At 38.6% G+C, this 25,454-nt stretch overlaps 2 protein-coding genes across 2 annotated transcripts in view; one reads left to right on the plus strand and one right to left on the minus strand.

The window, feature by feature from the left end:
• The first annotated feature begins 377 nt into the window (after positions 1 to 377).
• On the plus strand, positions 378 to 20,681 carry ITIH3 (inter-alpha-trypsin inhibitor heavy chain 3). The gene is made up of 20 exons (XM_009870332.1): positions 378 to 467; positions 5,316 to 5,482; positions 6,492 to 6,596; positions 7,016 to 7,178; positions 8,061 to 8,171; positions 8,791 to 8,916; positions 9,440 to 9,556; positions 10,294 to 10,462; positions 10,780 to 10,905; positions 11,155 to 11,336; positions 11,946 to 12,131; positions 12,938 to 13,077; positions 13,454 to 13,608; positions 15,605 to 15,616; positions 16,514 to 16,555; positions 17,162 to 17,275; positions 17,853 to 18,057; positions 19,109 to 19,281; positions 20,339 to 20,450; positions 20,552 to 20,681. The coding sequence occupies exons 1-20, from the start codon at positions 378 to 380 to the stop codon at positions 20,679 to 20,681; spliced, it is 2,625 nt and encodes an 874-aa protein (XP_009868634.1).
• Positions 20,682 to 23,969: 3,288 nt separating this feature from the next.
• The window catches only part of ITIH4 (inter-alpha-trypsin inhibitor heavy chain family, member 4), an 18,984-nt gene continuing 17,499 nt past the window's right edge, over positions 23,970 to 25,454 (minus strand). Inside the window, 2 exon segments of the mRNA XM_009870334.1 lie at positions 23,970 to 24,045; positions 24,626 to 24,728. Coding sequence (XP_009868636.1) covers positions 23,970 to 24,045; positions 24,626 to 24,728 — 179 coding nt within the window.

Consider the following 25,454-nt stretch of genomic DNA (forward strand, 5'->3'; position numbering starts at 1 on the left):
TTGTTCAAGAGACTGGGAGCTCTGGTACAACTGCAATGAATTTGAGCCAGGGACAGCCTTTTAGAAAGTGTGGAAAAGATGATGGTTTTCACCTGGAAAAGAGGCAAGTCTGGAGCAGAGGTCAGTCTCAGCTGCGTGTACAGAAACAGCTGCTGAATTTCTGCTTGGAGATATTGCCTAGAAGAGGCACTGCTGAAATATTCTGTAAATTCTGTAACAGTATTCTGCAGATGATTCAAATTCAAAATTCAGTATTTGATTTTTCCTGAATGACTAATGTTTAATCCCAATTTTCACACTGGGTTATTTATTAACACTTGGCAAACAAAGCACTATATAGTTATGCACATTGTTCAGATTGAAACCTTTTTTCAAACATGGAAAACCATCTATTGCTTTTCGTTTTATTGTTGATTCCTGCCTTTACATCATCAGACTTTTTGATAACACATGTCAGAAACATCAAGGTAAGTAATCAGCCAGGTATGGGGCTCAGAAGATTTGCATGTTAGCGTGATATGAAGTGTATCTCTGTCCCTCAAAGGGGCCATTCTGGTTTTGACCAGTCTCTGTTCTGCCTAATTTTCTTCACTACCTCAATAAATTATTTTCCTCTCTCTCTCTGGGTAGTTACATGTTGACAGAAGAGTTACAGAGAGTAAATCTCTTTAGGGAGCTCCGTAGGTTAGTGAGTGGAACAGGACAGAGCACTTGACAGTCACTGTTGGTTGATTAGGTTATGGTCTTTGCCCAGACTTTTTCTTTGAAAATCAGGGTAATATATCTAACTTTTAAACATCAGCTTGAGACTTATTGATGCAAATTGGGGCTGGCATAGATTCTTACTATTTAACTGTTATGTAGCCCAGATAAAAATGTAGCTTTTCCCTCCTTATTACCATACTACAGTTGTTTTTTCTTATGTCTTGCCATGCTAAAGCCTTCCTAAATGGGAAATGGCCAAATCTCTCTGCAAAGTTCCATCCATACATGCAGAACACTACAGAAAAGTCAGTTATATAATTTATTGCAATGTAATTTGATTGAAATGGAGGAGATTGCTACGTAGTGTGAAGGTCTCAGTCCCCATCCCTTTCTTAGTTCCTTTGAGCAAGTATGCCTGTGGGGGGAGATGAAGCATGCCTGGCAGTCTGGCTGATTATCTTCAGGCTGTCAGAGCTGCTTTTAAAATCATAGTCAGGCAAATACAATTGGCAGACCCAATTCTGCTGAAAAGTGAACAAAAATCCAAATCAAAGATCCCTACATGCAGTCGCACACCTTGTTCCCATGCACGCTGCTAGTAAGGGTGGGAGAGTTTTCTTCTAGATTAAGAACTGCCTGTATATATATTCACAGTATTCAAAACAGGAATAGTAAAGACAGGCTTCCTTTCATGGCTCTCTCATTTTGGCAGGAGCGAGACTCCTATGTAGCTCACAAGGAAGTTTAGTTTTCATGGCTCAGCTGCATTGTGGCTTCTTCTCTGTGACATCCAGTTAGCAACACTTGGGATGAGAAAATCTTTAAAGTTTCTGTAGGTTTGGAAATAATTTTTGTGCCTTATTTTTCCTACGTAGTACTTAGGGATGTATTTAAATACCTCATTCAGTGCTGTGAATTCCCAGAGGTCACTTCAAGTTAACTGTACAGTCCTTACTGAATCTTTTAGTCATGCTGTGTTCCAGTTTCCCAGGGCTTCTTTCAGCAAGTATGGTAATAGGAGCCCTCTTTTCCCTCTGTATTTTCTTGGGAGTTCAAATTTCTTTATTTCTCTACTCTTCCTCTCCAATTTCTCTAGATTTTTTTTTTACACCCGTGTTCCTTGCTGTTGCCAGAACAAAACAGTATTAAGGAAAAGTAGAATTTGTTGATGTTTTGTTGATGTATTGTAATATGTTGATGTAGATATTACTATATCTAGTAATTGGTGCATCCAACAAATATGTGGAAAAACTCTAGAAACAGTTTATCAAGTAACTGTAGTTACACGAGGTAGAGGATATGGTCTAGAATTGCGTAATATATTTTTTAATGGGATGCTATCACTTTCTGCCCACGTAGCTTAAAATGACCTTGATATTAGTGAGGTCTCTAGCTGCAGCCAAGTGAATCATTAAGAATGAAAGAAAGAAAAAAAAAATCGTGGGCTCATGAAGTCACCTAATCCACTCTCCTGTGCAAACCAGGGTCAGCTGGAGAAGGTGGCCCCGCACGATATGCAGGTGGGTTTGAAGATCAGCACAAGTACAAACCTTTCACTGAAAGGTTTTTCTGTATTTTCTTTTTCAATGAGAATTGCAGAGTACCTCCCCAAAATATTTACAGAATCAGAGGTCTTTAAAAACTACTGTAGAACCTATAATTCTGATAAAGGATGTGCACAAAAGCAATTCTGTACAAAAAGAAATAAATGCAGGTAAAGTATCTTTTAATTTAGGAGTAGTAGTCAGATTTGCAAAATTTGCAACTAAAGAATACATTTTTGTAGTTTTTTGTGTTCTTAAACTGCTCGGTAATTCCACTCTAAGAAAAAGTTTGTACCAAACAAATTGACATTTCAGTGACTGCCAGCTTTTCACTTCCCCAGAGTCCATGCCTCAGTTTGTGTTTGGTAAGAGGAAATGATTAGCTGTAATGACAGTATAGGCATAGAAAAAATAACTGCAGGTTTGGAGAGGACAGACTTGAATTGGTGCGTATGCTACACAGGCATTAAAAAAAGCCCACATAGGTTTGTGAAGCGGGAGAGAAACAGAAATTACCTGTATGGCAACAAACAGCTTGAAAGCTGAACCTAGAGAAACATGTGCAGAGTGTTTAGCCAGAATCTTACAGAAGTTGAGAAGCCTCCTGCCCAAAAACCTTCCATTACTGTACATGTAATACAGTGTCTTGGAAAAAAACTTCCAAAGTAAATCAAAGCCCTCTGTGTCTCAGTTTCCAACCTGTAAAATTCCTAATTGTGAAAGGTAATGAAAGCTTTAAATGTACCTGAGCTGACTTGATATTTCATTATGTCTTTACTCCTCTGTTTGCTGGAGCGGGTAAACACGCTTGCCCAAAACGTGGCCCATGAGGCTCTTAGAGCCAAAAAAGATAAGAGATTTGCAGCTGAGCTTACGGGAACGGAATTACACAAGCTCTTATTTTAATGTGGTTCGGTAAATATGTTTGAAGCCTATTCTCTCTTTCAGAAGAGAGTACATGGTATTTTTTGTAGAGCTTATGGTATTTGTGCCTACTCTGGAAGCAGATACAACCAAAAAAAGTTCTGACAGCTTTTTTTCTCCCTCCATGCAGCCTTTCATAGTGACTACCTCTCCTCCCTTTAAGCCTGCTGAATTACCATCTTACCTACTCATGACAGAGTGAAAGGCTGTTGGAGTGAAACAGGAAAAATTTAGGAGTAAATCTGAAAGAGTTTAAGGATGGGTCTGCCTGATAGTTTGGATGTGTGTGTGACTAGAAAAAAATGTGCAAACTGGTTTTTATGCTTTGATACAAACTCCTTTTTTCTTCCAAATGAAGTTAGTTTGAAAAGGCAAAATATATTCCACAGGACCCAGAACTAGGAATTCCCAAGAAAAATATGTCACCATCAGGACAATATACCGTGTTTTTGCTTTGATGTTACCATGCAACCAGCCTACGCTCAAGGGAGCCGTATTAAGCGGATTTTAGTGCGTTCTTTAGTCTCAGTAGCACTTAAATGTAAACAGCACTGAGCATTGAAGCCTCTTTTCCTCTCACTCTGCTCTCATCTCTCAGGCTGTCCAATATTGTTTTTCATCTGAAAAAAGATAACTTATTCTCGTGTCACTTGAGCAAAATACAAAATAGGCTACATTAAAAGTTTAACTTTTCTTTCAAACCCACTGCATTTGAGGGGCACTAACATCAAATGAAAACTAAAAGATTCACCACAACTGGGAATGCTCTAAGTAAAGTAATTATACCTGCCTCAGATGCCTTACTTGCTCTTCCCTCAAATTTACTTCAGTTTACTAATAAGGACTTTTCTCAAGCCTTCCTTTTCCTGGGAAGCTTCTTTTGACTTGGAAGGAGAAGACAGCAACACAGGTGCTAAGTGATTTATTTCTAAGTGCAGCTTTCCTACCTTAGCCATGATTCTTTCCCTGTTTTTCTCTTTACAGAAGCGAAATGCTGATAACGGCTTGGTGAGTATGACATGTTTTTTTGTGGGCTATTGAGAAAGAGTTATAGTGACAATATTCCTACTGTGTTCACAGTGTATTTCTGTGAGTCCAGTTGGAGCAAATGGCATTTCTGCGTGTGTGTGATATGGGGAGTAACACAGATTTGCTTGGCTTAGGCAGTAGGACTAAGTAGACGGTTCCTTTCAAAGCTCTGATAGAAACTCCTGGACAAGGAAGAAGAATAAACATATGATTTTTAACCTGATTAAATAGCTAAGTTGTTTGAGTTCACCTCTGTATCTCTAGCAGACATCCATTCTCTGCTGGTTTTCTTTTTACTTTTGTTTTATGTTGTAGTTATTTCAAGGAAAGGCAAGTGATCTCATCTTTGAGGCTGATTCCACTTGGCAGCCAGCCTTCACTTAAGCAATGCTTAAATGCTTTAGTTGTTCAGGGACCTTCTTAATCCTCCAGCCAGAGTTCAGGCCCACCATAAAACCCCCAGGATTCGTTCCATTGTTGGTGTTCCTGCCAGAAGCAGACCTTGTTGTGGAGCTGCATGAGGAGTCACATCTGTTGTTACCTATGTTTTCATACAGTCTCCAGCATTCAAAGAAAATAAATATTGCCCTACCCATTTCCTTCTTTAAAGAAGAGTGAGCCCCAGTTGGGAGGAAGTTGATAATTACATAAAATGGAATTTGGAGACATATGAAATTGTTTAGGTCTACTTTAAAACAAGATAACTACTTCCATCTCTCTGCTAGGAGGCATCCACTTAGCTGATAATTACAGTTACTACCACAGGGAGACAGAAGGAAGCTGTGCTCTTTGACTAACCATAAACAAAAGTCACATCTTAGTAGGAAAAAAAAAAGGTTTTATAATGGCAGTGTCTTTGCTGCAATGGTGGCATTTTGTTAAAGAGGCAATGGCTTTAACACGTGGAATAGCACCGTGATGGCGGTGTGATAGACACCTGAGGAAACACAGCTGTGCTACAGTGCTTATGATTACATCTTTCCTGTTTTGCTTTGGAGTGATAGAATGTCCTGCTGGTGTTTCTTTTTAAAAATATAATTATGGCTGATTAACACAGACATCAGTGTAACAGGTAGCTCTTTCTTTCTTTTTCCACTTTTTTTCAATTGACAGGTTGTCAATGGGATAGAAATCTATAGCATGAAAATTGATAGTAAAGTAACTTCCCGATTTGCCCACAACGTCATCACCAGTCGAGCTGTCAATCGTGGAAATGTGCACAAAGAAGTCTTCTTTGATGTTGAACTCCCTAAGACAGCCTTCATTACCAACTTCAGCATGTGTGTATTCGTTACGGTATTGTTAGAGAAGACTAAAAATCTGTGCAAATGCAACTGGGAGAAATGAACTCAGATGTTCACTTTTACTTTGCCATTTGATAGATTTCTATAAATGCCTCCTGGGTAATTATCTGCTACTATTAGCATGCAGAAAGGCAAACATTGGTACATCTCTATGAAAGATTACGGATTTTCAATAATTTCTGTTCATTATCGCAAATGGGAATGGGGGATCTTTCTCTGGAGACCTGTCCACCTTTTCAGAAGTACCAGTTAGTTACTCTGGTGTTATCAAAACAGGAAAGTTCCATTACTTAATTTCCCTGATGGCCTTGTCCAGTTTAATTTATCCTCCATTTAAAAATCATGTTTGAATGAAAGGCAGGAAATAGAATTATTTCTTTACATTTGTACCTTTAGTTGCAATAATATGCAATTCTCACACCATTGTGAAGTTTACACATGTCCATCTCTATTAATCACATTATGCCTGTTTTATTTTCAGTGAAAAGAAACAGTAGCTTTTATGGCATAGGTGCTTAATGTCTGCTAGGACTTTTTGTAAGACAAGATGAATCCCCTGTGAGAAATGCCTGTTTAATGGTGTAGGGAGTCTAAGGATGGGATGTTCAGCTGTAGATGGCCACATTTGGACAGATTAGTCTCATCCAGAGAGTTGGCTTGCCGTTAGATGAGACGAGATGGTCAAGCTGCTGAAGTGTAGGAATATGGCAGGTGTAAGTAGTAGTGCTATCAGCCTGGTTTTGAACTAATTAATTTTCAAAGTAAAATTTGGTTTAGATCCTCTTAAGATACTGAGCACAAGAACTCTTCATTCCAACTAAATTCACTGAGAAGCCTAGCTTCAGTGGAAGTGCTCAAATCTTGGCAATATCAGATTCCAGAAGTGCTTTTTAGCAAACCAGTCACTAAACAGTCAGTTGCCTGTAGTAACTTCTCGTGTGTTGGTGCAAATCGTTCAGCTAAACTAGGACTTTTTCATCTGCAGGACAATTGATGGTGTCACTTATCCTGGAACTATAAAGGAAAAAGAAGTTGCAAAAAAGCAATACGAACAGGCTGTTTCGAAGGGACACACTGCTGGTCTTGTCAAGTGAGAATGATGTCGTTTGTGGCTTCCACACCATCCTCCCACAGCAAATTGTCAGATTGAAAATACTTTGTTCTGGTATATTTATGAAGTTTGGGGTTTTTTACAGGATCAAAGAACAATCATGAGGTTAGAGTTACTGTAGCGTAAAATATAAAAAGGAAATAAACCTTCTGACAACGCAGGCACTATCTGCAATTATGTATTATGTTTCTGCAATTTTCATTGACTTTGTATTACCTGTTCCTGGGATTAAGCCCACTGGGAAACGTGAATAAATTCTACAGTTCGAGTATGATTTTAGCAATAGATGAAAATTCCTGTCTTTTTTTTTTCTCCTTTTTGAAAATCATGCTCCACCAAGCCAAACAGTATTGTGAAAGAGAATAAAGATAACTCTTTTATTACTCACTTAAATACAGAGCTTCAGGAAGAAAAACAGAAAAATTCACTGTCTCAGTCAACATCGCAGCAGCCAGTAAAGTCACTTTTGAACTCACGTATGAGGAACTGCTGAAACGACAATTTGGAAAATACGAGATGTTAATCAAAGTAAAACCGAAGCAGCTTGTCAAAGATTTTGAGGTAAATGACAAACTGTATCAGACTGGACTGTAATTTAGGAGATGATGAAATTCCGTACCTCTGGTAAAAGTGGAGTGCCATGGTCATTCCCTTTGCTTCACAGCTGAGCTAAAGGCCCATGATAGTATCCCTAAGGAATTACAGGGGGAGTCCATACCGGTATGATTTAATAAAAATTTTTGTTTATAAGCCTGACAAATTGGCTCAGCTTCTAAACCTCCAAAAGAAATGATATAGGGAAATCTGGAAAAGCCAGCACAATGCATTGGAGTAAATTAGAAGATTAATAGCCTTTATAAATGCCTTTATAGCATAAACTACTCCTTTCTCACACCACATGAAAGTATATCATCTTAAATTACCATTACACATATATTGAATGCTAGAATACTGTAGCTTTTGTGTGCCAAAACTTGTCTTTGATCATGCCTATCTGCCTTGCTAAAACTCAGCTTTAAGGCAAAATTTTTCTCCTTTATACACTCAGAAAATGCTGTGTAAAAATCATTACAAAACTCGGCATCTGTAAGAGTTCATGCAGCATTTTTCTAAACACACTGAAATAGATGATTGGTTATATTTTTGAAGGACTTGAATATTTAATGACATTTTTAAAAATTCCAGTATCTAACTTCTGAAGAAGTCATATTTCTATTAAGGTTTGTTTTCTAGCTTTATTTTTACCTTCTAAGTGTAAAAAAAGAGCTGTTTGACTGATGGTGTGTCCTCAACAAGTGTGAATTTGGACTGCTGTTTTGAATTACAAAATTAAATTTCTTTTGCTTTTGCAAAAATCCCTCCCATCCATAGTCTCCTGCTGATCCTCCTAAGTTGATATATTGTGGAGTAATAATGACAATGAATTTTTAATTAATATTTCAGATTGAAGTTAATATCTTTGAGCCCCAAGGTATCACTGACCTGGAAGCAGAAGGAACATTCATCACCAATGATCTACAAAATATCATTAAAAAAACTTTTTCAGAGAAAAAGGTACAATGACTACTGCACTCCGTAATTCATTTATTAAGGTCAGAAATCTGAAATAACAATGTCAGTGCTACCAAAGGAAGTGAGAGGAAAAAAATAAAAACAAAAAAGAGAAAATACAGTAAAGGCTTATCTATGCAAACAAGCCTTGAATTCCGAGCTAGCAAGTTGAAGGCGACCTCCGTGCAGTTCAGAAGCCGTGTAGCTGTTAGCAGGGTGCTGCACCCAGGCCTTGTCCCACAGCATAGTTGGAAACTCAGAGGAACTGAGTCAGTAATGGGTTGTTTTCTCATATATGGAGGTGGTAGAATTCCTAAGACGTAGGCTGCCCCTGAAAGGTGTCCCTTATGAAAGGTGTCACTCACAGTGGAGGGCTCAGCCAAGGAAGGTGGGGAAGTGAGCACGTGCAGAAAGCTCGAGGTAGCAGCCTTCATGTATCAGTTACCATCAATAAATATACAAATGCATGTGAATACAGACTAATACCTAACCTGATAAAAAGGTTATTCTCATGTCTGTGACTGTAAATATACGGATTTTACACAACTGCAAAACTTCTTTGTGCTCTGTGGAAAATGTTCAGCTATTAAGGTTCACATCTAATGACGGCTTTTCTATTCAGGGGCATATCTCTTTCAAGCCAACTCTTGCTCAGCAGCGAACCTGTGCAAATTGCTCGCAGTCTGTCTTGGATGGGGATTTCACTGTAAAATATGATGTGAAGAGAACAACTCCTGATAATCTGCAGGTAAATCTGACAGCTGGACAGCTTAGCTTGCACAGTAGAGACCAGGGAGCAGCGAGGGCCAACTGTTCCCTAAAGGACAGTTTGCTGAGTGTGACAACACAGCGGTTTTGCCAGCCACGAGCCCATTCCCCACGGTACCTGAGCAAGACAGACCCAGAGATGGCAGCAATCAAATTCAGTTGTGAGTCCAGGTCAGTCAGTGGTCATGAGACACAGCCCAAGGTCAACGTGAGAAGTCAGTCTGCAGGGTGGGATCCAAATCCGTGAAGTGCATGGACAGGAGCAGGAATGGCTCTGACACTGCTGGGGACACGTGTTCTTACAGCGTAGCTCAGGCAGGGAATCAAGCCCAACTCAGATGAAGCTCCTGGGCCCACAGCCAGGGGTGAGACTGATCAGGGTCACTAAATCCACTCTGGGGATAGACATTAAATGAAAGTAATTTCTTCTTTATCCATTTTATCTTTATAATATGCAAAAGGATTTTTTTTGTTGGCTTTTTTTTTAATGTTTTGTATTTCAGATTGTCAATGGCTACTTTGTACACTTCTTTGCACCAACAAATCTTCCAAAGTTGCCCAAGAATGTTATTTTTGTAATAGATATTAGTGGCTCAATGGCTGGAAGAGAAATACAACAGGTAAGTTGTTACATTATTATAAAGTCCCAATGAAAGAGCCTCTGATGATGAAAGAGCTATGCACTGCTTAAGATACGCCAAATAATTTTCTGCTGTGACCTCTTTAATGCTCAGTACCATAAGCACTACTCTGAGGCGTTACTGTGGAACAGAATTCTATACATTTAGGCTATATTTACTTACAAGTCTTACTAGTTCGAAACTCTCAGTATCAACATTTTCAGAGAGCTCTGTCACATGTACTGAACATTTCCGAAATTAAAATGTGCATACAGTGTAATGCTCATTATCTGTGTTATTCATTCTGTTTCCTCTGGGAAGCAGCAGCTCTTTTCATAGTTAGGGCTCGTCATTCTAGGATAATGCTCAGAATTTTCAGGTTTTGGTGCTGCATCAAAATATCCACGCTCGCTTGTGTATGGGCTTTTCCATCAACCTGCAGCTGCCCATTTCCCACCATTTTCTATTTGCCATGCCAGCTTAACCTCAGTGTAAGCAATGATCCTTGACCTGACACCTCATTTTCCTCCCAGCTACAAAGATTTACCAGATGTAATTGCAACTGGCTGACTTCATTACAGTTTCTCTGAAATAAACACAGAGACTGGGAAGGACAGGACAAGCTCCAAATTTTTGCACGCCATACTCTATAAAAGTTAAAGCTAGAGATTAATCATGTAAAATCTGCAAGCACCTATTGCATTAAATGTTGACCCATATACTTGAATCTCTTATAGACAAGAGAAGCACTTCTAAAAATCTTGGATGACATAAAAGAAGTTGACTTCTTCAATTTCATACTGTTTGGTAGTGCAGTGCACACTTGGAAAGAAACATTAATCAAGGCCACTCCTGAGAATTTAGATGAAGCAAGGAAGTTTGTTCGGGGCATTTACACTGAAGGCAGTAAGTACATTATTGGATTTGCCAGTAGGTCGATGTGTAAGTTAATTTATCAATGCAGTCTGTGAACATAGTACTACAGCATTTAAAAAATTATTTCATTCCTGATGAGACATTCCTAAAGTTGAAATTTACTTAGAACATGACATCTATTTTTCCTTATGTTTCCAAAGTCCAGGTACTTTGCTATGTAAACATCCACCTGCCTGCAACCTCAAATCTTCCGTTTTCATACTGTAGTGAGATCTAGTCAGATTCCTGTGAAAAATAAACCTTTGTTTCGACTGTGCTGAAACCAAATTTATATGTTTACCTTACAGTGACAAATTTACATGGTGGTTTAATGAGAGGAATTAATATGCTGAATGCTGCTCATGAAGGAAACCTTGTGCCCAAGAGAAGCGCTTCTATAATTATCATGTTAACAGATGGCAGGCCAAATGTAGGTAAGTTTGTGTTAGATGGAATAATAAAGACAGTGAATTAACTAGCAAAAAATGCTCAGTTAAAATTGGCCTCCATCTTTGACTTCGGGATGCTTTCCTTATTTAAATGCTGCTATACGAGCATCATACTACTAAAAGAAGTTTTTGATAATGCCTCCTAAGAAATCCAAACATGACTAGCCACATTTAACTTTGTGATAATTTTATCTATTTATGAAGAAAACTCAATGTTTTTCTCATTTGGTGCAGGCATATCAAATGCTGAGGACATTCAGGTGCATGTAAAAAAAGCCATTGAAGGAAGATATCCCTTGTACAATCTTGGGTTTGGCTATGGGGTTGACTACAACTTCTTGGAGAAGATGGCACTGGAGAATAAAGGGCTGACCCGTCGGATTTATCCTGACTCTGATGCAGCTTTACAGCTTCAGGTACAGTAATTACCACTTAAATTAGATGCAAGAGGCATTAATTCAGATAACTATACAGATGTTCTTATTCTGAAGCAATCAAAACCTCAGATTGTAATCTGGTACTGAAATACCCAAGAGTTTGCTGTGATCAGAGGATTTAATTTAATTTCCCCCTTGCCTTATATAAGCAGAAAGTGGAAGGACAGTAACAGGGAGCTACTGTGGGCTATGGAAGAGGGTTCAAAACTCGGCAGAGGGTGCCACAAGTCCTAGTTCTGAAGCACAATCTGGTGCACAGCAGAACTGCTGCAGTCATTACATCTCCCCTACCTCACAGGTCATATAGTTAATGCCATGTCAGGGGAAGAGAAGGATGACCAAGAATGAAGGCTCTAGATACTCTCTCTTTAGGAACTTACTGCAAGCAGGTGTATCTTACTGTACTCTTGAAGCATTTCATAGTTGTGTGAGACATGAGAGCAGGTATAGGCAGTACAGAGTTGACCTTTTTTACTTCTCACATTCATTGCTGAAATAGGGTGTTTCTGGATACCTGTGAATTAAAGAAACAAACAATGATAGTTAAATGTTTTTCTTCCTTTTTTTTTTTTTTTTATCATCCTGTAGGGGTTTTATGATGAGGTGTCAAATCCCATGCTCATGGATGTGGAGTTAAACTACCCAGAAAATGAAATATCAGACCTAACCAGAAACAGTTTTAAGCATTTCTATGATGGGTCCGAGATTGTGGTGGCTGGGCGCCTTATAGACAGCAACCAAAACAGTTTGACTGTAGATGTGAGAGGCGAAGGCGTAAGTATGGATTTCTTTAAGTAATGTGTGCAAAATGTCTGGAAGTTCAAATCTGGCAATACTTAAAATATTTACTAGTGCTTTTTTGCTTCAGTGACAGGATGTGTGAGAAACTGAATGTGCCAAAGTCACTGCTTTTAAAACTGCAAGTTACTTGCCTAGCTCAGTGCAACTGGATTAGCTTTATTAACAGATTAATTTATTTATTTTTCAGTTTAGTCTCTAAATACCTGGTTCTTTCAGGAGCTAGATGTTCAGTGTTAATAGACACTAGTCTTCTCTGGGTAAAGAAACCATGCATAAGCCAGCTGAATATTTGAGATGCCTTCTTCTTACAATAGCAGTCTACTTCTAATATGAACCAAGTGATGTAAATTCCTCTCTGGATCTGGATTCTGTAAAAATGTTTGCCCTTGATATTCAAGAAACACAACACAAACGTTTTATAGATCTTGTTATCATAAATACTGGGAACTGCATACATGCCTTATGCACTGCAATGCAATTAAGTATATTTCAAATACAAATAATGCATTCCTAGTAAGTTAGCCAGCGTATCGGCTTCAACATGTTCCTGTATGAAACCAGCATCATAATCAAAGTTGTTTAAATCTCGAATAACCGAATTCTAGTGAATGAAAATGCCACACGCATTTGGAAACTGCATTATGTCCTAGACAAGTGCTGTGTAGGACCAGCCTGTTCTACAATTTAATAAGATTTTCAGATGTGAAGGTATTGATTTTGGGAGGTTCTGGAAGTCCCTGGGTACTTACGATACAGACACGTTTCCTTATTTCCAATAGGCTAACAACGCCCTCTCCTATATTACAAAACAAGATGCTGAGCAAACAGCTAAAGCTTTCAAAGAACAAGAATACATATTTGGAGAGTACATTGAAAGGCTCTGGGCTTACCTCACCATTGAACAACTCCTAGAAAAACGGTAATTATATCTAGAATGACATCTAAGCTATGAACCCCTTAAGCCATTTGACTTGTGCAACTTCTAGGATGTGAAGCTGAAATTCACATCACACTGAGGTGTCAATGGGCAACGAAAATCCCCCAACGGATTCTCCTCCCCAGCCTCAGTATTCCTATTTCAAGTTACAGGTTAAACAATTTTAAGTTATTGCAAATATAAAGCACAGTTTTGCCTTTTCCTTAGCTAGCGAATGGAATCTGAAGTGCTCTTAGACTGTAACAAATATTCCTTATTGATAAAATAGCTGCAGAGGAATTGCTTCACTTCAAAGAAAATTATTTAGTCCTGAGTACTTGAGCGATCACTGATGCTAGGAGTCTCTGCCTGTGGTCAGTATTGCAGCTACAGGAGAAGAAAAGGAGAATCTTACAGCTGAAGCCTTGCGTCTCTCACTAAAATACAAGTTTGTAACACCCCTGACATCCATGGTGGTAACAAAGCCAGAAGACTATGACAACCAGGATGGGATTGCTGATAAACCCCTTGAAGGTATAGATGTTTTTAATGATATTACTTTGAGAATCCAAGTGTTCCTTTGATGTTCCCGTAAAGGAAAGGTGTTTATGTCTGCATGGTTTTAGACAGGTATCTGAAAAAAAATCTACTCTCAAAGTCTCGCACATGTATAGTTTATGCAAAATTCATTTTCATTGTAAAGCTCATTTCCATCAAACCATCCTTCATTATTAAAAAAATATGGTTTTTAAAAAATGTATTTTAAGCTAAATATATAAAGTATTACATCAAAAAACCCCAGACCCAAGAAGCATTTCTAATCTAATAGTCGAGCTATATTCAGTTTTGTTCACATCTTTTTCTTTGCTATTTTTCTGCATACTTCAGTTCAGGAGTAGACATAGTAACATCATATCAGGTTGTAAAATATGGAGATTATTTCTGAAACAGTATTGATATTCTTATATTGCTAAAAGAGAAATAATTGCATTAAAAGTGCACAACTCCTCTGATACTTAAGCTAATTATTGATTCCTTGCTCAGTAAAACCTTGTGCTTTCATACAGTTCAGCTTCTTTGTTTAACTCGTGTGAAACAAAACAACTCTGTTACTCTTGAGCAAAGTAAGGCAAATGCTCAGCACACACCAAAGCCACCCTACTCTCCTCTCCGTGTTTTGTTCAAGCCATCCTCCTCTCTTCCTCGTTCAACAGGTCTGACAAACGCTCGTAAGGCTTTTCAATCTCCTCTATTAGCATCCTTCTTTTTTTTTGCCCAAACTTTTGCTTAGTGTCCCTAAAAGTTCCTCCCAGGCTCTCTGCTGGCTTCTAGATGAAAAAAAAAATCTCTTCTTCTGAATTTGGCATGACTTAATGAATTTTAGCATAACAGAGATTTTCACTAGAGATGAGTGTGTTTTTCTTCCAAATACAGTAAGTCCTGAAACCAGTTAATTGCTAAGTGCCCTTCCATTCTGAATAATTATTCAGGCAGGAACATTTTGCAAAGCGGAAATGACATAACAATAAGACAATTACTAATAGTTCTCTTGTAATATGTGTAATTAATGGCAGTGTTACTGCCCCACATTCCAGCTTTTTACTTTCAGTGCTCTTCTGATCTTGATCTACAAATATTGAATTGTGTAACTGGGAAGAAGTGAAATTGCAAAATACTGAAGATACCAGTTAAACTGTCAAATAGTTCTATATGTTTTTTTCTTAGAATATGTTTTAACAGGGTGAGAATCCTTCCTGTTTCATTCTACAACTGAAACTGTACATTTCTCTTTTTCTTCCTTTTACTTCTTACCTGCCCATGGTAACAGCTGAAGGTATGTACGTCTCTTACTAAATTTACTTAATATTTTTAACTATTAGAGATGGATTTTCTGCATCACTCACTTGATTTGGGATGCAATATTTTCATAAAATTCTCAGTGAATAAATCAAGACTGTAAAACTTTTCAGCTGAAAAAGTGTGTAAACACCAGTTGCAGTGTGATTTCTCCTGTCTCTGATAACCTGCAGCATCCCACCATCACAAAATTAAGGCCCAGTACAACTAAGTTGCTTTCCAGGTCTAGCGCTCTTGGCTCCCAGATACACGTGTGTAGCAGACTCTCTTACAGAAATGTCTTCCGTGATTGCTACTTCTTCAGCACAAAGCCCTGTCTTCAGACATCCCTCTGTAGCTTTAGATGTAAAAAGAGCAGAAGACTAGAAAAACATGGAAGCAGGTGTGTAAATATTCTAGTATGGAGTAGAGCAAGATGGCACAGAGGAATCAGAGAAGAGCAGGTTGTCCCAGCCACTTACAGAGCAAACCATGTACCTTTGAAGAAGTAGCATTTTTGCTGAAAAGCGGAGTCTGCTTTCTATCTCTTTGTAACATCTGCTTTGTTTTGACTAAGTTTTTCTTACAAGATTTTCAAGTTGGTTTTAGTGGAAGGAAGTGGGAGAAATTGGTTTATATTCTTTTTAGCCTCTAAACCAACATTTTGTTCCATTCACAGGACGGATTTTCCCAGCTGCCAATCCGGGTAAGTCATTAGTTTAAGTTTCCGAATGAAGCAGCATCTGTTAAAGGAAATGGATTTAGACAATGGAAATTACTGGAGAGACAGAAACTGCCTTTTCTAGGTTTACAACTGTATTTAATCAAATTCTGCTCGCTGCTAAAATGTTGCTCTCTGCTAAAAGCACACTTAAAGGTTAAACAATACCAGATGAAAAAGTTTCAGCTCAGCAGCTTTTAAGAAGTAAATGCCAGTTCATAAAACCACCATTTTTGTCCTGAAAGCTGTTTCCCAAGAACAGAGGATGGACTTGAATTTGTAGCTCCTTTGGAATTATATAAAGCAAGGGGTTACGATGCCATCATCTCTGGCTAAATTAACATGCTCGGTTACTGATATGAAAAGAAACCATTTAATTCAGAAGAGATAGCAACTGACCATTCAGATTGCTGGTTGGGCGATCCTGGAAATGGGAGAATTAGTTTCAAGATTTGCTCTGGAGATTAGTCGCAATCTCTCTCTCTGTCTTTATCTAGTTTTCTCAAGTCTTCACTGAGAAAACTTAAATTCATTCTGGAAAAAACCAACATTAAAACCTCAAAAGTTTTCAGTGGATGATGTATTTCCTTGCTGGTAGCTTAATCCTTAGGTCCTAGACTTTTGTATCCTGCAGATACACTACCTGGGCCTTATGGAAACCCTCAAAGCAATTTAGACTACAAATGAAATCTCTCTATTCTAAAGATCTGCTTGATTCAAAAGAGGAAAAAAAACATCATTCCCTAAACTATATGCTTTTAAAACTGGGATGGAATTAGCAATTTACCTATTAACTTCCTTACATCTTATAGGTAACTGTCCAGATAGTGTATAGATATTCCATTTTGATGTTTTTCCAGCTTTTTTCTTTCTTCCCTACAGTATCTCACGTGTACAGTGCAGCCCCCACATGGTATACTAGTGGTGAGTAGTTTGTGTAGTGTGCTTGGAAGGAAAACAGAAGAAGGCATTTAAAACTAAATTGCACAATTCTGATGAGTCTTCTAGATCATTCTCCTCCACAAAACTAGCCATTTTTTAATTCCGAGGGGCTAATATTTTATTTTAACCATCTCTAAATATTTTTTAAAGAGCGCATCACTGAGGTTATGTACACTCATTTTCTTAGTCCTTCTTCCCATTGCTACCCTCTGTGTGGGTATTTGGCTATTCTCTGTTCAGATGAACTTCTTGCCCTCAGTAATATTTTCATGGCTGTCAGAGATAAGTACTTAGGGGTGGCCATCCTGAAGCTACAATCCATGTGCCAAATTTTGCAGTAGTCAAGAGGCACCGAATATATGCCATGTACCTGGGAAAGAGGAAGGGAAAAAAGGGCGTAGTTCACTCTGGGGAGATGGTAGCAGCTTCCCTGGGACACCATCCTCTAAGCTGGGCATACAGCTTGTGCAGGGACCAGCTTCTGCTTGTTCCCAGCGTTAGCAGTTCCATTGCTACGATGTTAACTGCTCATATGGAACTTTGAACTCCTGTATTCACTATACAAATACCAATGATTTGCCTTTACAGTTGATGGAGATCCACACTTCATTATATCGGTGCCACAAAAAAATGATGCCATTTGTTTCAATATCAATGAAAACCCAGGTGCTATCTTAAATTTAATAAATGACCCAGTTACAGGTGAGTATTTAATTTTTTTAATACACTGAATCAGCATGCTTATAACAAAATGTCGTTTATGTTTAAAGGCTATTTCTCTCTTTTGTACTGTGGAAGCTTTTTTTCCCGGCAAAGTTACAAGTTTCCAGGGCTGTGATAGGGTACCATTACCATGACAATGTTTTCAATTCTTAAAGAAAAATGAACTTTTAAGCTTTGTTTGAAAACCACTGTGAGAGTTGAGAGACATAATTTGTCTCAGTGGTACAAGCAATGAAATAATCCCTAGGTTGCCATTTCACGGAATATCTGGTACAGGGAGACCAGTGTCACGCTATCAGGCTGTTTGTGCCCATCACAGACTCTTTATGCTCCAAGAAATATTAAACTATTGTCAATAAAGTGATTGTTCTTTGTGGAAATCCACAGAACAGCCCCCAGAGCTTTATTCTACTTCAGTGCAAACATGCATAAGTAATGCTCATGTATTTTTCAACTTGTATTTGTTTCTTTAGTTGCAAAAATTCCATGACACTCCCTGACAGTTGATCAGGTTCTATCTATAGTACAGTACTTGATGTTTCTTTTTTTGTGTTAGGCATCATGGTCAATGGAGAGCTCATTGGTGACAAGAAAGTAAATAATGCTGCAAAGATCCAAAACACCTATTTTGGAAGACTTGGCATTGCAATTAAGCACCTGGATTTCAAACTGACAGTAACTCCTGAGAAGATCACAATTCAGAATGGCAATGAAAAAACAGGTTTCACCTGGCTTGACTCAGTCACCTTGCAACAAGAAGGGTAAGACTTACAAAAGTATTACTTTCTACGTTGTTTTTAGTTTTGGTCGATAAATATACTTTTAAGATTTGTTCTTTGAGTATACAAAGGAAACTGATCCAAGTCCTGCTGGATTCCACTCTCTGTTGTGTAACTGCTCAGTGATTATTGATAAATTTCTCTGCTGGGAATAAGTAACTGAATTTCTATTTTCTGAATTTTCTATTACTGATTTTCTGTTACTATGACTAAGGTAAAACTAGATTTCTTGGGCTTAATGCACCACTGTCTTGCAAATACTTAAAGAGTAACTTTAGATGTAGTGTGTAATCTTTCAAACACGGACATAATGATCTGCTGTAAACAATCTCCATTCTAAGAAATAGGAATTATGGTATTTATAGAAAAGTGCATTTTTCCCTGTCAGCATGTATATTTTTCATGAGATTTATCTGTTACAGAATCAGGGAAGTTTATAAAAGGAAGTGTCTCCTCCTCTGCCTCATTTACATTTTTGTTGTGTACCTGGAGCAAAATTACTGCCTTCTCAAAGCATGGCACTGCAGCAGGAAGAGCATCAGAGCCAAACTGTTCTTCGTACAGCATGCTTTGTTTTTTGTGGTGATAGCCACACCGATGATATCACTAACACAATCGGAAGCAAATCTTCTTTAGCCTAGCACTAGTTCAGGCATTGTCAGGTAGCATCCGGGCAAGGACACTCGATGGTTTTATCAATAACATTTTTATTACTGAGTGTGAGGTGCTGTATCTACATATCACTAACCTATTCATGATTAATAATTCTGTTATAGGACAGGTTTTGGTAGCAACATCTTGCTGAAAAGTTGAAAGGTGAGGCAGCCTTTTAACAGTGTAATTGAGTATCTGTCTTGGACACACAGAGATTCACAAAGACCAAGCCAGGCAGCAAAACTTCCATTTAAAAAAATTCTGAGAGATTTCTAAAGCCATGTTTGGTTTTTGAATTTGCTTTTTCCTTCTCAAGTTTGTTCTCATTGTTGTTAACTCTGGGAAGCACAATGTCCTAAGTGTTATTTTTTTTCCTCAGTATAACTTTGATAATTAGGAGGAAGAAAAATCTGGTGCTAAAAATTGGCAGCAGTGCCTCATTTGTTATTGTTTTGCATGAAGTATGGAAAAAACATCCTCTTCACCAAGATTTCCTAGGGCTGTATACACTGGAAAGTGATAAACTGTCTGAACAGACCCATGGATTATTAGGTATGACTTCATTTGGTGTTTTCATGCTTGTGTTTCCTTCTGAGGCTACGTAATTACCAGGCGCAATCTTGTACTTAGCCTTTCTGAATGGAGAGGGTGGAGGAAGCTGAGATGACATTGACTGCCCGTATTAAGATTTCTGACAAAATATTCTGGCCTCAGACGTTATGCGTTAACTTCCCTTAAATTCTCCTGCTGCTGAGATCAGTAGCGTTTGTTGCTCTCACTGGTATCTTTAAACCTCTTTGTCTTGCTAAATCCCACCTCCTTTTTTTTTTTTTCTTACTACACTATTTTCCCATCCACTTGGATGGTTTGATCTCCCCCTTCATCTTAAATACCTTTCTCCCAAGTACAAGTACTCTGAAAAAATAAATGTGTTTGCTTGCTCAAAATTTGCCAAACCTCAGCTAGAGCATCCTTGTAAGAAAAGAATTCTTTAAGATGTATCTTGATTTACTAGCACATATTAAAATCACAGGATGCATTGCATTGTCTTAAGATTGTTCCTTGTGGTAGCTAACACTCTTTATTCCAGTAGAAGGCAAAGTTGGTAATTCAGGGATAAAAATTTTGATCCACTGAATCCTGTTTTCTGCCAGTGCAGTGGGTTTGAATGGGGCATGTTCTCTGGTGGAAGACACAGAGATAGCAGCCATTTTCCTTTGTCTTCCAATTTTTACTTAAAAAAAAATCAGGTAAGGGCAGCAAACCCTCATTTTCTGTCATTTTGTGTCATACTTGGAGAGTATTTAACAAATACAACTGAATAGACAAGACACAAAGTGAGGATATCTAGAAAAGGCTAATTCTACGGTGCACTCAGAAGTTGGAACTTATTTTCAGGTGATATGCATAGAATTCTAGTTCATAAAAAGAAAAAACCATAGGCATCTGTTCAACCTTATGCAAAACTTAGTGTTTGCTTACCTGTTCAAAACCCGAGGGGCCGTGGAAAAAGCATGAGAATGTAGAAATTCTGGGGTTTCTGTTTTGTTTGTTTCCATTTTGATGTGTGCAGCATGCCTGAAATGGTGATTTTGTCTTCTACTTTTAGGACAGTTTTTCCACCCCATTGACTTCACCATACTTGAGATTCATCCTGGGTCTGATCCCAAGAAACCAGATGCCACAATGATTGTTAAAAACAATGAACTGACAGTAACAAGGTAAAAAATAATCAAGTCATTAGCAAAGGCTTAGGAAAGATTACCTTTGTCAAAGGGCAGCTTCCGCTTCGGTACTTCCGTGACTGTGTTTTCCCTTTCAGGGGCTGGCAGAAGGATTACGGACGAGATCCGAAGCACGGCGTTGATGTTCCTTGCTGGTTTGTTCATAACAATGGAGCTGGGCTGATAGATGGTGTTCATACGGACTACATTGTTTCCAGTCTCTTTTAAACTACTACAGCTTCCTCCAAATTCATGGGTACACACAGTATTTGTGTGAAAGAGTAGTGTTTTTCAGTGTTTAACTATTAAAAATAGATAAGCTTACCATGTTTGGCAATGCCAAGATGCAACAGATTCTGACAGAGGGTTTTACTGCATATTTGATCAAATCTTCCATGCAAAACAGCTGTTCTGCTTGTATGCAGATATCACCCATCCCCTCAAGTATCCTCATTTTAATGAACTAATTTACTGGGTTTAAAATTCAGACTTGAAATGTTACTTTGTAAAACATAACAGAAACATTCTATTCAATTTTAATCAATAACTGAGTGTCAGGAGTAATTTAAATAAAAGCATTGGTTCTTATTGCCCTGTTCTGTTATTCCAATGGCTGTCAGTGTTTTCACTGCAGTTTCACAACGTCCGGGATGCCAGATGCATTTTGACATTCAGCACGAGAGGAGAGCTGACAGACCAGCCCAGATTTCAGGATCATGCTGTAATACTTAAACCTGTCTGACCACTTGACTGAATGGTGCTGAGGGCTGGTGCAGCGCCATCACACAGGATGACTGTTGCATCCAGGACTTCAGTATCTCCATTTGAACTCAATTGTTTTGAATGGCCATATCTTTATAAATTAATGCAATACCACAGTTCCAAACAGCACTCAGATTTAAGTAATAGTAGCTAACTTTTGGACAATATATTTTTGTGTGTGTAAGAGCCTGAAGATCTTCCAGTAAAAATCCTCCCTTTGTTCCCATAACAGAATTTGTATATGTATTTCAGGGCAAGAAGCATCCCATTTATTTATATATTCATTTTATACTGGAAAAAAAATGGTAAGCTCTTAGTTGTAAAGCAAAAAATAGGCAGATTTGTTATTTGAGTTTTCTTTTAATCAAATCAACCACAGCAAGGCAACTGTGGTCTCACATGGCAAAGTAGAAAATTTCCCAACTATTACATGACAGAAAAGTGAGCATGTGAGAAATTAGAATGCAGCCTAGGGAACCCCCACTTATACCAGTGGAGGAGAAAAATACCCTTTTTAATACTTAGTTAGACAAAAACTTTACTCCTACCACTGATGGGTACCACGCCTGTTGAAAGAGAAAAGTGTAAGTTACACCGTGTATTCTGTATCGGAATTAGGAATTATAAAATGCAAAATACTCTCTGCTGTGTCTCTCCAGCTTCTTGAGCAAGGGAAGGGAGCGTAGGAAGCCAGAAGCCCATCAAAACTCACTTCAGGGCTTGGAAAGGAGGAGAGTGACCAAACAACAAATTAAGACACAATTCAAGTGAAAAAAAGCAAAATGGAGCGTACTTACGGAACGGAAAGCACACGAGCAGAAGGGCAGAAGCGCTGTGGGAAGGATTTGGGAGTCTGCAGCCAGGCACATCAGTGGTGTCAGGCTGCTCGGAGCAGACAGACGTCCCTGTGGGTACAGCCAGGGGCTGCCAAGGTCCCCTGTGCAGCTCTGGCCACCCCAACACAGTGCAGGCAACTTGCGTGTCGTCGAGAGGGTAGGAGCAGCTTTGCAGAGAAGATGTAGAAAGAGAGGAGGAAAACTGGGTATGCTGTGAGAAAGGCTCCTGCCTGGTTTTGTTCCCATCTGTCCAAGTTAGCAGGATCTGCTGCTTTGCAGCAGGGGAGTTGCATGATCGGAGCAGCAGGCTGCCTGTGGCGCTTAGAGAACTGCAGGCAGCACAGGTTTTAGCAGAGGGATTAGAAGAGCGGCTCTAAAGAAAGGTCTGTGCAGAGTTGAGCCTCGCTTAAAGCCGAAGGAACGAGGTGAAGGATTTGCTCTCCAGCTGTGCCCCACTGCTCCCTGGCTTCAGTGCTAGCTGCTACCCCTGCAGTCGGCACGCAGCTGGAGGAGGCAACTGAAAGCAGGAAATTTTTAATTTGCAGTAAGTGCACCTTTAAAACCCAGAATCAACAGTGTGCAATTCAAAGAGCAAGTTCCTGAAATAATTGAGATACTCTGCTTTTCAGTTTGGGAAGCCTGTTTATGACGTGGTGAAGCAAGCAATCCGGTGTTTCCCTTTTCCAAATTCCACATTGTCTGTCATGTCCTTTGTCCAGCCAAACCTGCATCTCCAAAACTGCATCTTGGAAGTACAAGCAATTAATGCAAACACATCTTGACATCACATCTACACAGTTCTTTTTAAAAAACAAGATCCTAATTATGTAGTTTGCTTTATCTTACAGATTTTGACAAAAAAAATTCTTCTGTTTTAGTACACTGCTTTAAAATAATATGGATTTTCAGATGTATATTATTGGCAGGATAGAAAGCAACTTTCGTTACACCTTCTACAATGCTAGCATATTTATGGATTCAGAGATACATAGGAGCTGAAATTCTAAAACACAAAGAAATTTGGGAATTAGAATTCGTTTAAAAACCCCCTGAAAACTAAAACCACAACTTGCATTCCAGAGGCAGAGTATTCTGCAATTTCCTTTAAAATATTAACTCTGTGCAAACATGTTGTTTGATTTGTTCATTATTTGTAAAATATTTTCCAATGTTTGCAAAATGTTGCCAAAACCAAAAGGACGCCAAAAAAAAGCTGCTAACTTTCAGGGTTGAAACCTGTCTTTTGCAAGAGTCAGAGTTCTGGTTTGCAACAAGCCAAATCTGTTTTGCAGACGTTTTTAAAACAGAGCATAAGAAGTTTTGCAACAATGCCCAGGACTGCAGGTGCCATCCCCACTGCTGCTCCTACTGCCAAGTTCATCGTCTTTGAACTTCCTTACAGAACCGTCTCCGAAAGAACAGCAAGGCTGTGGGGTTTTTCCTCCATAAAATAAAACATGAGAGAAAAACTAATATTGCCTTTAAACGTCATACTCTTTCCAAAAAATGTAGTTCAAGAACACTGGCATAGCTGGATAAAAGACAGAAATTTGAGAAATCTATTAGTGTTTGTGTGACACAGTTGTTGGACTGGGTGATGCCACTGCTTATTTTTATTGAGAGACCTAAGTCTGTGTGTGCCCATAAACTGTGAGCTGATACCGTCAGTTTTATTTAGTTCATTCACGTAAATCTTCAACAACATAATCACATTGAGTATTAGAAACCATTTTAAAAAAATGAAAAACAAGCAAGCATGTTCTCATCTTGAAAGTGTAATTATTTTGAGTTAAAAATATTTGTGACATTTATTTATAGCAAGAGGTAAGGCTTTAACCTGGTTGTTTTCTTCATGAAAGTGTCAGAAATATTTGGAAAATCGTCATTTGCACAGTTTTCTTTCCCGGAATACTGTTTCCTAGGGAGTTAGATTTATTGACCAGCAGGAAACAGGATCACTGGTTGCCTCAAGCCTGTAATCTTTCTTGTATTGCCTGAAACAAAATCGAAATGAGAAATTGTGATAAAATAACCAAGAATCAGACCCAGAATCAACCTGATGATCGCAGAGGGTGCCAGGAGTCAGAGGGCCTGTGCGTGGGCAGAGCTGGCACCCCTCTGCTCCCTGAGCCAGCGGTGATGGGGACGCACAGGGACAGCGAGCAGAAGCTGCACGCTCACAGCACTTCTGCCACACCACAAACACTTACTAAAGGAAATTCAAGTGTCAAAATAATTTCTCATGTCAAATTCAACTGAGAAAAATCCTGCCCTTATGCATGTAAATGAGGCAGCAAAACTTTATTTGGCATTTTTTTATGCAAATCATAGCCCCGGGGTACGATTTTTCCTTGCCTGTGAAAAAAGAGCCTAGAGCCCTGTGGCATCACTTAACAAGCAACAAATCCAGGCTGTTAGGGAAAAACTCAAGCACAAGTTCTTATTATTTACACTAAAAGAGGTATGTTCTTGCAGACAAACACTCCTTTAGTTTAATTTCTTTTGATCTCAGTTATTAGCTAATAAAACACATCTCGAAGTGTGGACATCACACCCTTATCCCCCATCTATTACCTGATAGCTCTGTGCTCAGATCCAGACACCCTTAGGAGTCTTTCGTCAGTTCTCTCATTGACGGTGGAGTTTTTCTCAAATTGTGCTTTTAAATAAAATTGACCTAAGCAAGAAACATGCAAATTATTTAAAAATATAGAACAACTGAGTGTGTTGTTCACTTAACCCAAATGGCACCTCTAGCACTAGGAAGGCAGCCATCTGCCTCGGAAAGTGGACAGAAGAGACCACATCTGGAAGCTCCCGAAGTAAGTTAATAAAATTCCTGTCTTTCAGCTGTGATCTCCTGTTATCCCTAACACTCCTCCACAGAGAGATTCAGCCTTGCTTTCATGGTTTTTTTGCCTTTTCTTTTTTCTTTTTTGGTAGTTTTAGAACATGCAGCCTCTCTGTTTACAAAGTTTTTGAAATAACTTCAGCTTTAGTCCCACGAGGATCTTTGGAGTCGAGATGTTCAAGACCAGCTGGTTTTCATTTTGTAACTCTGATTGTTCACAATTTTATGTCCCTTATTTATAGTCCATTACTTGACATCAAATGAATTTGCTGCATATATTATATCATTACAGACTACATCATTACGCACTGTTGAGGTTAAGCCCAACTCTTATTTTAGTTTTATTTTAGTGTTTTCTAAGCCTTTAGTAGTCTATTTAGAGTTGTACCATTGGTGAGCAGAGAAGCATTATATGTTACATTCCTGGGGTAAGACCTCCCCTCTTGCAGAGCAGGATCTGGGTTGCCATGCAGTAAAAAGTAATGTTAGATGTCTGAAATTAATAAATTAAATGAAAAATTCCTCTAGAACTCCCTGAATTACAACATTCCT

This window comes from Apaloderma vittatum, unplaced genomic scaffold, assembly GCF_000703405.1.
Source record: "Apaloderma vittatum isolate BGI_N311 unplaced genomic scaffold, ASM70340v1 scaffold7245, whole genome shotgun sequence".
NCBI lineage: Eukaryota > Metazoa > Chordata > Aves > Trogoniformes > Trogonidae > Apaloderma > Apaloderma vittatum.

Excerpts from the sequence above, each read along its gene's own strand:
- ITIH3 (XM_009870332.1), top strand. The coding sequence starts at position 378 with ATGGAAAACCATCTATTGCTTTTCGTTTTATTGTTGATTCCTGCCTTT. Across the intron at positions 10,463-10,779 it reads GGGCATTTACACTGAAGGCA|TGACAAATTTACATGGTGGT; the intron begins GTAAGTACATTA and ends TTTACCTTACAG. Across the intron at positions 16,556-17,161 it reads CCCCACATGGTATACTAGTG|TTGATGGAGATCCACACTTC; the intron begins GTGAGTAGTTTG and ends TTGCCTTTACAG.